The 14,913-nt window shown below is 47.4% G+C and overlaps 2 protein-coding genes across 2 annotated transcripts in view; one reads left to right on the forward strand and one right to left on the reverse strand.

The window, feature by feature from the left end:
* Window positions 1–500: 500 nt before the first annotated feature.
* LOC125101639 (retinoic acid early transcript 1E-like) lies at window positions 501–2,068 on the reverse strand. Its single transcript, XM_047732013.1, is given in 4 exon segments — window positions 501–781; window positions 971–1,055; window positions 1,058–1,224; window positions 1,800–2,068. Coding segments are annotated over 4 exon segments (663 nt in total). The 5' UTR covers window positions 1,930–2,068.
* A 5,743-nt stretch (window positions 2,069–7,811) lies between these two features.
* The window catches only part of LOC125102879 (UL16-binding protein 1-like), a 34,807-nt gene continuing 27,705 nt past the window's right edge, over window positions 7,812–14,913 (forward strand). The window contains exon 1 of the mRNA XM_047734483.1: window positions 7,812–7,874. The gene's annotated coding sequence lies outside the window, so the exon portion shown is untranslated. The remainder of the gene's footprint in view (window positions 7,875–14,913) is intronic.

Here is a 14,913-nt window from a genome sequence, read left to right on the forward strand (position 1 = left end):
GTAGGGCTATGCCCTATACTCATGGAGCTTATATTTCTACTGAGGGACACAGCTGATGTCCATCTGATTATCATAGAGTGTGACATGTTCACTGTAGGCAGAGCTTTTTGAGGGTGGTGCTTCATTCTGAACTGAGGGTGCTTCATTCTGTCTGGGGGAGATGGAAAGGGCTTCCTCAGATGTCACTTTAGTGCTGGTTAAAGGATAAGTAAAACAGAGGAAGAAGAGAAGGCTGGAAGCACAATGTAGGTTGTAGACTCAGGGATCACCTAGTAGTTCAGGGTGACTGGATCATTGGTTAGCGGGGAAGGGGGCCCCTGCTTGGAGGGAGGGGGATGGAAAGGAGCACAATGGGAGGGTCTATGGTGGTCAATGCCTCTCCAGTCCACCAAGAACTCAGTTAGTTGACTAACCCGTCAAATCAATTGCATACCCATACTCCTATCCACACAGGGAAGGAAGGCATTTGACCTTTAAGGAGAGCAACCTCCTCACCCTGCTCATTTACCTGGGGGTTCCAGCACTTTCTCCCAGTGTTCTAAGAGTTCCCCGAGCCAGTGATTGCAGTCTCCCATGGAGATCCTCCTGAAATAGTCAGCCAGTCCCTTGTCCTCCCACTCTTCCTTGACACCTCTGGCTCCAGGGTTCATGACTGTCCAGGTCACATTCATCGTATCAAAGAGGAGGGCCGCCTGTCCATTGATGTTGAAGCGCCAGGATGCAGTGGGGCACCATTGTGCTTCATGCTGACAACACCACTGGTTGTCCAGGGTGGGAGGAGCTGCAATCCACACACAAAGTCATCAGCTTGGACTCTTAGCTCCATGATCTCTCGCGAGGTCCAGCGTGTCTCTGAGGTAGGGCCAATGTTGAGTTCTTGTGCAGAAGCCCCTTCCCTGCACATGTTCCTTCCCTCTCTTGCTGACTGCCTCCTCTCCTCAGCTCCCTCCCTACTTATCCCTGGTCATGCTGTTCTCCAGTTTTATGTCAGGCAGGATCATCCTGAGCTCTTGCCCCACCTCTCCCAGCGTCTGGGTCAGTTGTGTCCATGCTTTTTGGTGGCATTCACCTTCTGCCCCAGGAGACCCAAAGGTCTGAACTTGCTGCTGTCACTGTCATACTGAAGGAATGGCTTTTTATTCACTGAACCCTGCACTACATACCAGGGGTGTCTAGGTCTGGATTGAGATTTGACAGTGAGGTTAAGGCAGAGAGAGTGAGCATCTGTGAAAGAAAAAGACAGCTGGGGCCACAAGATTCCCTCTGAAAGGCTTACTGCAGAGGGAAGGAAGGGGATCTCCATCCCAGCCCCCTCCACTTCTGTATCCTTTTTACTGTCTGAGCTTTAGGAAAGTACTATGATGTTACCTGCCATGGACCCTCAGGGACACATACTTTTACCAGGAGGATACACCTGACAAATACTTTTAGTGACATCTGTCAAGTTCTTAGGTAGAAAAATTACAATACTGTCTGTCCTCCTGAGACTTAAAATCTAGCTGACCAGACAGGACTTTCAACAGAAAGTTAAAAAAAAAAAAAAAAGACACTGTAGGACACATGCCAAACTCATGATGGCTCCTGGGGGTAACCAGGAGAGGATTCCTGGAATAGAAGGTGGGAACTTGCAGGAGAGGGAGAGCTGCCCCATGGGAGCACTGTACAAGGGGAGTGCCTTAGCCTGGGGTTCTGGTCCTTCAGAGCACATGGACAGGTTGGCACTTGCCTGAAATGTGGGGAAGCTCTTTTTTCCTGTCTTCCCTCTCCCCAGCCAGGTGCCCAGATCCCAGGACACTCACAGCCCACTGTCTTCCAGGCTTGTACCAACAGCGGCAATAACAAAAGAAAACTTGCAGTGTAAGATACTGGCAACATTCCTGACAAGGGGCACCTTTGGATAGCATGCTGCAGGAAGTGGATGTGGGGCATTTCCCAATGTTGTCATACCAAGATGGCTGACAGTCCTGCAGGAATCTGACAAAAGCAAGGAGTGCTGAGGGAGAGTTTTGTACGTGTTCCAAATAAGATGACTCATTTAAGAAAAGAGAGAAGACATTACAAAGCAAAGTTCACTTGAAAAAATTCCTCCCCACTCTCCTCAAAACCACTTCTAGTGTAAGTGGGACCGTTGGCAGTGAAGTGAGTTCCTTTCCCCTCCCCCACTCTCCCATGCTGCCACCAACTTCTTGTCTTCCCAAACTGCCTCTTCTTCCCTCCCTGATCTTCCCATTTCCTCCTCTATCTTCCCACATTTTCTCTCTCTCCCCTTTCCCACCCCCTTCCTTGTCTACTGGATCTCTTCCCTCATAACTGATTGAGATTCACACTTACCAGTGCACACAGGTTAATCAAAGTAGCTGGAGACACATGGCACCTGGTCTATCATCAAAGACAGGTTGACAATCTTGAGTCCAACAATCTTGTTGGAACCCGAAATTGTGGACCCAAGAAAAGCCAAGTAGTTTATTATTCTAGAAAGTCTTGGGGTTCTGGTTTTTGAGTTGTGCAGATCAGTCCAAGAACAAAGCTTTGGTGTCACTGTGACGTTTCTCATGTCATTTTTCTCTTGCAAGTGCCTCTGAAGACTTAATGCTTTTCAGCCTGTTCCGCCCTCACTTTTACAGCTGCCCCCTCCCATTCCATCCAACCATCTTAGCCAGCTCAGGCTGCTATAACAGAATTGCACATGTCAGGAAGCTTAGAAAGCAAGTGTCTATTTCTTACAGTTCCTGAGGCTGGGGAGTTCAAGATCAAAACACTAACAGATCCTCTGTTCAGTGAGGCCCCCTTCCTAGCTTGCAGAGGGCAGTTTTCTCCTTGTGTCTTCAACCTGGCAGATTGCAGCAGGAGACAGCAAGCACTTCCTTGTCTTTTTATAGCCAGCAGTGAGAGGCAGCCTCCTATCCTAATTACTTCTGAATGACTCACCTAATACCTTTATGTTGAGGATTTCAACAAGAATTTCGGAGGATAACAATGCAAAATACCATCTGTCCCTCCCATATTTAGGTTTTTCACTGTGTGCCTGGCATTCTGCTGGTTATTTAAAATGCAAGTCATACCCTTTTGATGATACCTTGTGAGTCTGATGCTAGGGCCTTCCTGACGCCCAGTAAGTGGGCTGCACCACTGACCTTCCTTTAACTAGATCAAATATGTTAGAGTCAGCCATCAGTTTTCAACCATCTACCTGGAGGCCACCAATCAGGAAGTCAGGGGGAGCTCTCAGGAGCTATCAGGAATGTCAGGAGCCTGCCTGGCTGCACTTCACAAGGGGCCGGATCAAACCAGCCAGACCCAAGATGGTGGGTGCCCACGACAAGAAACCCCTGACCAAACAAGAAGAAAAAGCAGGAAACCCTGCATCACCATACCAACTAATAAATTTCACCCTTAGTTAACAACTGTCAGTAATGATAGAAAACCAACCCCTGTGCATTCTCTCTCTCTCACTCTCTTGCCCGCTCTCACATTTTGAGAGAATCTCTTTAGTAAACTTTCCTGCTTGTGTCATTCGTCCTCTGTGTTGAATGTCTGTCCTTGAATTATTCTCAGGATAAGACCAAGAACCTTCAGTGACTCCTTGGGATGGGTTGGGTCAAGGACCCCAGACCCAGGGTCTCCCCAAGTTACCTTGCAACAAACAAACTTCAAAGAAAGTAACTATAGACTATGTGCAGGGTTTTCTCTCTGGGAAAAGGGAATTATTTGCCCAGATGACTCAGGGTCAGTGTGTCTGAAGGAGTCTGGAACTACATCTAACGTTCCCGACTAGTAAAATTGGATAACCTCTGTCTGAGAGCATGTTTCCACCCTGGCCTGGCAGAAGGACCACAAATTCCTGTTGGAGCATGTTCCATAAATGGTATGCTACTTGTGGGCAGGAAGGGTGACTCATGCAGCTGCTAGAACACCCAGCGGGCTGGGCCCATGAACAGACCATGTGTGACTTTGTCCATTCTAGCTTATAAAGGGGCCAGCATTTTCCACAGTCACTGAGTGAGTCTGAAGTCCCAAACCTAAGCCTAAGCTCTAGGCAGTACCTTGAATCCATATGAAGACATAAACAGCAATGGTAGAAGTAGCTACATAGTAAACATGACAGACACTACACATTTACTCTTGTTTGTAATTAATTTTTTTTTAAGATTTTATTTATTTGTCACAGAGAGCATAAGAAAGGGGAGCAGCAGGCAGAGGGAGAAGTAGACTCCCCACTGAGCAGAGAGCCCGATGAGGGGCTCAATCCCAGGACCCTGGGATCATGTTCTGAGCTGAAAGCGGACACTTAGCCAACTGAGCCACCAGGCAACACTGTTATTGTTTATTTCCTGTTGATTTTTAGAAAAATTGAGACATAATTGACATACAACATTGTATCAATTTCAAGTTTACAACATAACCATTTGATGTCTGTATATTTGCCATTTGATTTAAAAGACAATTGCATACGCACCAGTGATAAACCTGCTTGGTTTTACAAAGCAAAGTTCATTTGAAAAAATTCCTCTCCTCAGAAGAGGTTTAAAATGTATAAAGAGGTCATCTGTATAACAATGATGGTAAAAAGAGGGAGAGGGAATTAAAGGATAATGGAGCAAGGTTGGTGTTACTCTGAACTAGAATGGTTTAGGTGGCCATGCTAACTGTAATCCCCAGGGCAAGTACTTAAGAAAAAAAAATGTAGAAGAGGAAATGAAACAGCATAGGAATGAAAATAGTTAAGAGGCAAGTGGTTTATTGGATGTAGACCCTGTGGAATACAAAAGATGAGGGAACCAGAACCATCCAAGGAAAAGCTGTTAATCGCTATGCAGGTTTGGATATCACCTTCAGAAGAGAAACTCTAAAAAAGAAGGGTAGCAGAAGGAGCAGACCCCCACCTGTGGTTGTCCAGCAACATTCCCTACCTGCTCCTCATCCATATTGGTTTCCACACTTCACCCTTGAACCGCCACAGTCCCAGACGCACGGGTTTACCCCGCATGCGTGGACCCCTCGACTCACACCATCGCCCACACTGACTCCATCGCCCTCCTCCGCTGCCACATGGGAGGATTCTGGTTTCTCCACATCCTCTCTAGCACTTGTCAGTGTCCTGTCTTCTCAATGCGAGCCATGCTAGGAGATGTGAAGTGGTATCTCTTTGTGGTTTAGATTTGCATTTCCTTGGTGGCCAGCCATATTAAGGAATTTTCATGTGTTTATTGTCCATTTATACACTTCTTTGGAGAAATGCATACTCCAATCCTTGTCCCATTTTTAAACTGGGCTATGACCTCCATATTTTCCTATGTAAGAGTTCTTTATACATTCTGGATACCAGTCTTACCAGATAGACGATTTGCAATTATTTTATCTCCTTCTGTAGGTTGTCTTTTTTACTTTCTTGATGGTCTCTTTGAAGCACAAGTGTTTTAAATTATGAGGAAGTCAATTTAATCTTTTGCTGTTGTTGTTACTTGTGCTATTGGTGTATTTAAGAAGGTGTTTCCAAACAAGCTCTCACAGATTTATTCCTATGTTTTCTTCTAATGCTTTCATAGCTTTATCCCTTACATATATATCCAATTTGGGTTATTTTTTTGTGTATGGTGTGAAGGGTGGTAGAATATGGCACCCTCGGATTTACTGCTTTGACATATTGTTTATTTTGAGAAACAGCTAATGCAGGGAGAGGCTGTCTCTGAACTCCCCTCCCACCTCCCAACCCCCGTTTGTCTAAAGACAGATACTTCAAAAGGAACTCACATGTCAACAATCTCCTGGCAATTAGGAGGCAATTACCCATCATAAGAGTGGAGACTAGAAGTCCACAACACACCTAGATAGATAGCTCTGTCACAAACTATTATATCTCTTATCTGCTCTTCTGAGGGTTCATTCATCTTTTCTAAAAAATCAGCTACTCTCTCCTAAAAGTCCCACATCCCTGCTCCTCTTTTCCCTATTAAATATGCCACTTAATCCTGGCTTTTAAGCCCCCTTAAGGAGTTACTAATTTTTCCCCGAGTATCTCCCCCGTGACCATGAGGTATATATTTTAATAAAAATATATATTTTATATAAATTTTGTATATTTTATACACACACACACACACACACACACACACACACACACACACACACACTTCAGTTTGTTGAGGGGCAGAGGGAGAGAATCTTAAGTAGGCTTCCCACATCCCTGAGATCATGACCTGAGCCAAAATCAAGAGTTGGAAGCTCAACTGACTGATTCACCCAGGTGTCTCGCCTTGATTCTTTTTTTTTTTTTTCTTTTTTTCTCACCTTGATTCTTAATCAAGGATGTAATCTCCACAGTGTCTTCTGAGTCTGGCAAAAAAAAAAAAAAAAAATGGGTGTAATTTCCAACAAGCAGGGGGCCACCTTCTCTCCACCACCCTCCTGTCTTCCCAGTATCTGGTGTTCTCCTAACAACTGTTTCATAATTATATTTGGCAAGAGACAATTGCTGAGATTACTCAATTCACAGACCTAAGGCAGATGATGGAGGTGTGGATGGGAGTGTTGAGAAAGCGAACAGAAAATGAAAATCCTTATCTAGCCTTGAGTCCCAAAAAGAAGTTGCTCCCAGATCCTGGTGTTTTCAGTTTAATGAAAACACTTTGTTCTTTCCAAATTTACCGATCCTCTGTCATGAATAGTCACTGACCGTTTTCTGGGACACACAAGCAGATAAGAGATGGGCCCATTAGCAAGGAGCTCATGAATCAACAGAGACAGACACATAGCCCAATTAGGACACAATGGGACATTTTCTGGGCTCAGGGCTTTCAAAGCTCAGAAAGGGGGTGATGCATTCTGTCTAGAAGAGGTGGAAAGTCTTCATAGCAGGTGATTTTTTGAGTGCGTCTTCAAGGATTATTAGGACTTGACCAGGTAGTGCATATGGAGAAAAAGAATTCTAGGCAGGGATGAGCATGAACAAAAGGCCAGAGGCATAACTGTGCACTTAGATTTCAGGAATTCCAGGTGACCTATCCATCAGTTATTGGGTTAGGGGATCTGCCTGCAGTGGGAGTATTGGATGGTGGGGCCTTGGGGAAGTGACTAGGCCAGGAGGACAGACCCTGAACGGCCCTGAGTTCCCTGGAACCTTCTACAACGTGAAGGCACAGTGAGAAGACAGCTCTCTACCAACCAAGTAGCAGACCCTCACCAGACACCTGCCAGAGACTTGATCTTGGACTCCCCAGAGGCCAGAACTGTGGGGAGACATTTTCTGTTGTTTATAAGCCACCAGTCTGTGGCAGTTTGTCACAGTAGTCTCAAGGGACTAAGACAGGGAAGAAAGGAATTAGAATCTTAGCGTCTGTGATACCAGGTACCATGCTTCTGGAAGGCAGGACTGGTGCGGAGGAGAAAGGCATCCTTTCCCAAAATGCTCACTCAGTGTACATACGGATGTCTGCACAGTAGATCTAACAACGTTTGGGGAAGGCATCAACTATGTTGGGAGAATAGTGTCAACGCAGGGAAGGTCCCCACAGTATCTGCTCCTAATAACCTAGCCGAAAAAAGTAAGCACGAAGCAGAAAGTACACAAATACTCTTCCATAAGTACCCTGGAGTCTATTGGTTTCTGGCCAGGAAGAGAGTTTCAGGAGAGCTGGGAGGCCAGCCCTGAGGTGCCAGGAGGATGACCGGGCGTGGGTGGGGTGTGTGTGCTGGCTTGCCTCGGATTTTCCCTGAGGGCGGGACCGCGCCTGGGTTTAGTGTGAATAAAGCCTCCGTAAGGGTACGGCCGGCCGGGAGAGCCGTCCACCGGCTCTGGCCCAGGGTCCAGAATCCTCTCCCTCGCCCACCCCGCCGCTGTTGCCGCTCCAGGAGGGCGCCCCGGGACGCAAGTGGCCGTGAGTGTCTAAGGGTGCGGCCCGCGGGTCAGCCGTCCCCCTTTCCCCAGTACCCCTCGTCCCCGTTTCTCCCGCTGGGGGCGCTGAGGACTAACCGGAGACAGGAGACCAGAGAAAATCTGGGGAGGAGGAGTAAAGTGGAAAGGGAGAGGGGTTGGGGAGCAGGGTGAGGGGCATAGAAGGAGGTGGGGACGGAGAACAGGAAGTATCCCCAAGAAAGTGGGCGAACAGCGATGGGGAGGGCGGGCCTGGAGAGGGGCGAGGGCTGGAGGGCTGGGTCCCCAGTGGGGTTCGGACTGGCACCTGTCGGCTGCCCTGCCTCACTTCCAGCAGCCGTTTTCCCTTCTCCCCCCTTGCCTCCGTACCTCCCCTTAGCCCACTTCCAATCAGCTCGCCTCCTCCACCCTCTCTCCACTCTATTTCTGCACGTTCCTTTCCTCACACACAACACATGCACAGCCCCCCCCATTGGTATTTCCACCCCCACCCTACATTTTACACTTCAGAGAGAGAAAAAGAGAGAGCAAGGGAGAGCACCAGTGTGTGTGTGTGTGTGTGGGGAAGGGGAGAATCAGAGGCAGAGGGAGAAGTAGGGTCCCCTCGGAGCAGGGAGCCTCAGGTGGGACTCCATCCCAGGACCCTGGGATCATGACCTGCTGAGCCACCCAGGTGCCCCGGCCCCCCTCTACTTTCTTGTGGGGCAGGAGTGTACCCCCCCTTCTGCCCTTTGGAGGATAAGAGGATTGAAGAGACTATCACTGCTCAGGCAACAGGCAGACTCTGAGGAGCAGACACTAGCAGGGCGGACAAACCAGTTCAGTCACTGGGCATGGGTGGGACCCACTCTGTGGGCTGAGCACTGCCAAACTCTGGGGCACCACGTGGCAACTGCTCCCTTAGCCTTTGTTGGGTAGGGTTTTTTGGAAATCAAGCCAAACCACTCTCCCCCTCTTCTTCTCCCAAAACACACACACAAAGAAACCTCCAAGAATCAAAGGAATGTGACACTGTCCGTCCCCACTTTGGGTTCCATTATAATTTCACTGTGAAGCCATCCTACTTTGTTGATAATCAAGGGCAGGATGAGTCAGAGGGAGACCACCCCACACCCCATGCCTCTTTAGTAGCCTTCTTTCTACACTAATTGTCATCCATAATGACCCTGCCCTTCCCACACCAGTGTTCATTCACTTTCCACACTTAGACCTCTGCTGTCAGACACGCATGCACCCCTACCTCCCGCATTTCACACTATCACCCACCCTCCACCCTGACTGCATGGCTCCACACAGTGTGCACCCCAAAGCCCCGCAAATAAACATATCCCCCTACATAGACTTCCTGTTTCTTACTCACCCTCCTTCCACACGCGCACAAATCACCCCTCACAATGCCTTCCGGTACAGAGGTCTCCTCATACCCTCTCCACCACATATCCTTTCTCCCCTCCCCTTGAGTCCACTTGCCTGACACTCTCAATCCGCACCCCCTAAAAAACACACTTGTTCTCCCCTCCCCACATACCTTTCCTTCCTTACACTCTGTACACACTCCTACTATACAAAGTCCTGCCCGCCTTCTGCAAAATTCTTCTACACAAAAGATTTCAACTTAGTTCCACTGCAATCTCCAGGAACTTTCCTCTCACATGACACACACTTCCTTGTACACACATGGTCCTGCCCAAGTTCATCCCACTCCTTCACTTGGCAGACATCTACCGCACCTTCCCCTTCCATCCCATGCTGGACCTGTCCAGAAACAAAGATACAATCTTTCTGATGAAGTTCTAGAACCTAGGTGAGGTTCGGTGGGCTGGGGTCCGGAGCCGATGACCAGGAAAGAATTCTTGAGACATCTTTGGTGCAAAATGGTGGTTTATTAAAGCACGGGGACAGGACCTGTGGGCAGGAAGAGCTACTGTGCGGTTATCCTGAGGAGTGGCTGATTATGTACACAGGAGTCAGGTAGGTGAGGACAAAGGGGGTGATGTTAGTCTCTAAGGAATTTTGGAAGCAAGGTCTCCAGGACCTTGAGGGGCTAGCTATTGTTGGGAGAAAGGTTATTCATTACTAGTAGTAAAAATCTTGTTGTGAGACCCTTTAGATGTATATCAGTGGGCCATATGCTTGGGAATGATTCTCGACACTATCTTGGAGATCTAGAGATAAAGTTTCACATTCCTCCTATCAAATGTCCTTGTTAGTGAGATTTGGGTTTAGGAGAAATTTAACTTTATTTAGGGCTTGAGGAACTGAGTTATTTGCCTCTGGAAATTGTATTATTGTTAGATAGCTTCTTTGTTGTAAATCTCTAGGACATTGGTAAACCAAGGGAGACTCCTGTTTTGCAGGACTGTGATCTCTGCAAGTTAACTATTTGTTTCTCGCTTATGGCAGTCAGGGGTGCCTGAGGAATGTCACACACATTACTGAGGGGAGCGGGTGGAGAGGGGGTGCAAGGTGCCAGCTTTTGCTTTGTCCTCAGCCAGCCTCCTGCTCCCTCATCATTTCAAGACACTGCTGGGAAACACTACACACACGCATACACACATGCACACACACAACAAAACTTCGCAAAGTTTTCACACACAAGTTGGTAGTTGCCTTTCACACTCACCCATACAAACCTTGAAAGTCAAATATCTAATTTTATTAGCAAAACAAGTTTATTCAGGAAGAGCAGAGGAATTGCAAGTTGAGACAAGCAAACTGTGGCAAACCATAGGCAAGTCTGAAGAAAGAAAGGGAAGGTCAGCTTTGATGAAGGTTTAGGAGGAATTTGGGGAGGGTTGTTTTGAACAAAGGTTTACTGGAGAAGAGCAAGCATTTGGGGTTGTGGAGATTTCTTATTTGCGGCAAGTGGTGGTTAGTGAGTTGTTATTAGGGTAGGGGGAGATCTTCCTTTTTTTTAATTTTTAAAAGCTTTATTTATTGATTTGACAGAGAACACAAGCAGGGGAGCAACAGGAAGAGGGAGAAGAAGAAGCAAGCAGCCTGATGCAGGACTCAACCCCAGGACCCAGGGATTATGACCAGAGCCAAAGGCAGATGCTTAATGACTGAGCCACTCAGGTGCCCCTTCTCTTGTCAGCTTAAGAATGATCTTTCTACAGTTATCATATGATCTCTCTGATATGAGGAATTTGAGAGGCAGGTGGGGGAGTCATGGGAGGTAGGGAAGGAAAAAATGAAAGAAGATGGGATCAGGAGGGAGACAAACCACAAGAGGCCCTTAATCTCACAAAACAAACTGAGTGTTGCTGGTGTGTGGGGAGGATAGGGATAGGGTAGGTGGGTGATGGACATTGGGGAGGGTATGTGCTATGGTGAGTATTGTGAAATGGGTAAGCCTGATGATTCAAGCCTGTACCCCTAGGGCAAATAATACATTATATGTTAAAAATAATTTAAAAAAAGAATAATCTTTCTGCCCTCTCTGCTAGTTATGCAGCCTGCAAGGAATGATGTGTGTATGAGAGTGCCCCTACAGGGCTTCTGACTCCATTTTAAGTGACTTTTTTTTTTTCCCCCACACCCAAGACACTCCCCCCGTGTTCCCTCACTCTCCTCATGCTCACTCTTCCTCAGTCACAAGTAAATTAGTGTCACTACCACAATACATTCTCCTCTCTCCCATCAGGCACACTCCCCCCACCCCCCACACACTCTGTGAGTCAGAGGGACACCACCTCCCTCTCTCCATGCCTCTTTAGTAGCCTTCTTTATACACTGATTGTCATCTGTAATGACCCTGCCCACCAGAGGTGGTCTCCCTCTGAGTCATCCTGGCCTTGATCATCAACATCGTAGGATGGCTTCACACACCCTGACCGGTCCTGCCCAAGACACAGGGCCCTTCAGCAGCCTCAGATCATGCTCAGGTCGGTTCTTCAGCTCCGGAGGCCAGGAGCTCTGACCCAGGGCTGAGTTGGAAATCATTAGATGTTTATCTAGAACCTACCTGGAACAATAACTGCTTCTTTGGATGTTCCCACCCTATTTCTCATGCTGCTGTCCAGACCATTCTCTTATGGTCAGTACAGCCTTGACTGTCACCAGAGGTTGGGAAGGGCTACACCCTTCCCAGGTGCCTCCTCCCAGGGATTGAACTCCGGGCCACATCTCTCCTGCCCTAGCCTTAGGTGTCTCTTCCCAATGACCAGATCTGTAGGGTGCTACAGCTGCCCCACCCCAGTCAGAGCGCTGCCCGAATCTTGGGATTCTCACCACCCACCTGTGACAGGGCCCTGATAGATGCAGATGAAAGTCCGCCTCAGGCCAGAATTTTCTTTGCTCCCTCCTACACAAAAAATGCAGAGTGCCCTGTTCAACTCACCACCCAGCTCTAAATCAGAAAGGGCACCAAGCCTTGGTGTAGACTACTGCCCATGGAGAGTATGGACTCTTTATAACTCTGAGCCTGTCCTACTCAAGTGATGGCCATATGAAGTAGGAGGGCTTAGTCAACTTTTCTCAGCCCTATGGGGAGAAGGCTCAGCAGAGTGTGACAAGGTTGAGTGTAGCAGATAGAGATAGAGATGGATACCGAACCATAATGTAAAGAGGGGGGGGACTTTGGGAATGCCGGGTGGCTCAGTTGGTTAAGCGGCTGCCTTCGGCTCAGGTCATGATCCCAGCGTCCTGGAATGGAGTCCCACATTGGGCTCCTTGCTCGGCAGGGAGCCTGCTTTTCCCTCTGCCTCTGCCTGCCACTCTGCCTGCCTGTGCTCTCTCTCTCTCTGATAAATAAATAAATAAAATCTTTAAAGAAAAGAGGGGGAACTTCAATATAAAAGAGGGACTATATAAGAAGATGCCATATGGCAACCCAGGGTCATGGGGGAGGAAGGAGCTGAGGAAGGACATACTTGGAAGCCCCTCTACTGCTCACTCCCTCCCTCTTCCTTTTCCATCTGTTCCTTTATTTGTCAGTGTACTGTTTTCTCCACATGGCCCAAGAATTCCCCAGGTTATTATTTACAGTCGTATTTTAAGAACTTTGTAATACCTGGGGGCACCTGGGTGCCTCAGTCAGTTGAGCATCTGACTCTTGATTTCAGCTCGGGTCATGATCTCAGGATCGTGAGACTGAGCCCCATGTCGGTCTCCACACTAAGCCCAGAGCCTTCTTGAGATTCTCTCTCCCTCTCCCTCTGCCCCTCCCCCTACTTGCACTCATGCACGTGCGTGCTCTCTCTTAAAAAAAAAAAGACCTTAGTGATACCCATTAATTAATCCATCTTTAATCAACATAGAATTCATTTCTGTATTGTGTGTTAGAGATTCACCCCCCCTTTTTATTTTTTTTTATTTTTGATAATTTTTTTTTTAAATTTTATTTATTTATTTGTCAGAGAGAGAGAGGGAGAGAGAGCAAGCACAGGCAGACAGAATGGCAGGCAGAGGCAGAGGGAGAAGCAGGATCCCTGATGAGCAAGGAGCCCGATGTGGGACTCGATCCCAGGACGCTGGGATCATGACCTGAGCCGAAGGCAGCTGCTTAACCAACTGAGCCACCCAGGCGTCCCTCACCCCCCCTTTTTAAAAAAAGATTTTATTTATTTAAGATAGAGATCACAAGTAGGTAGAGAGGCAGGTAGAAAGAGAGAGGAGGAAGTAGGCTCCCTGCTGAACAGAAAGCCCGATGTGGAGTTTGATCCCAGGACCCTGGGATCATGACGCGAGCCGAAGGCAGAGGCTTTAACCCACTGAGCCACCCAGGCACCCCTAGAGATTCTTTATGAGTTATGTGTGAATGAGTTGCCCCTGTGCCATTTGATGGTTAGCCTGTCCTTCACCCATATTTCTCGCCATTTCTATCAGATATCAAGTGTCTACACATACTTGGATCTTTTTCTTGGCTCCCTTTTCTAAAACTGGTCTTTTGCCTTCCTCCTGGGCACCAATCCCCTTTGCTACTGGGAATGCAGCCTAAACCCCAGACCTGGCTGGGGCAGTTAAGCCCTTTTCTGTCACCTTCTATTAAAAATTACCATGAACCGGATGGCTGAAAACAACACAAATTTATTCTTTCACAGTTGTGGAGACTAGAAGTCTTGAAGTCAAGGTGTCAGTCGGGCAATGCTCTCTCTGAAGGCTCTAGGGGCAATCCTTCCTTGCCTCTTGCTAACTTTTGGTGGTTGCCAGAAGTCCTTGGCACTGTGTGGCTCCAAGGTCTGCCTCTGTCCTGACATGGCCTTATTCTTGTGTAGTATTGTCTGCACATGGCTTTCTCTTCTTTATGTGTTCAAGTTTCTTTCTTCTTAGAAGGGTTCTGGCATAGGATTAGGGCCAACCCACATCCAGTATCACTTCATCTTAATTGGATCACATCTCCAAACATCCTAATTCCAAATAAGTTCATTTGGTGGTAAGGGTGGACACAATTCAGGTCATGGCATCCATACCGTGTTTGTAGTATTCTACAGATATATGCCCTAGAAAAAAGAATTTTAATAAATGTTCAGGTGATTCTCATCTGAAAGAAAGAGGTAGTACATGTATTTATAATTTAATTCACTGCATCATTGAGTGTATTCCTGACAGAGGAAAACTTCTGGTTTGTCTAGATAGTAATGGAAACCAAAACCTCTACTTAAATATTTTTATTTATTTATTTTTAAGGATTTTATTTATTTATTTGAGAGAGAGAGAGAGAGAGAGCACAAGCAGGGTGGGGGAAGAGGGGCAAAAGGAGAGGGAGAAGCAGACTCCCACTGAGAAGGGAGCCCGATCTGGGGGATCCCAGGACCCCGAGATCATGACCTGAGCCGAAGGCAGACAGTTAACCTACTGAGCCACCCATGCACCATCCTCCCCACCACTTAAATATTGTTTTAAAAACTTTTTTGTTGGGGTGCCTGGGTGGCTCAGTGGGTTAAAGCCACTGCTTTCGGCTCAGGTCATGATCCCAGGGTTCTGGGATCGAGCCCTGCATTGGGCTCTCTGCTCAGCAGGAGGCCTGCTTCTCTTCCTCTCTCTCTCTGCCTGCCTCTCTGCCTACTTGTGATCTCTGTCAAATAAATAAATAAAATCTT

Source organism: Lutra lutra, chromosome 6 (assembly GCF_902655055.1).
Source record: "Lutra lutra chromosome 6, mLutLut1.2, whole genome shotgun sequence".
Lineage (NCBI taxonomy): Eukaryota > Metazoa > Chordata > Mammalia > Carnivora > Mustelidae > Lutra > Lutra lutra.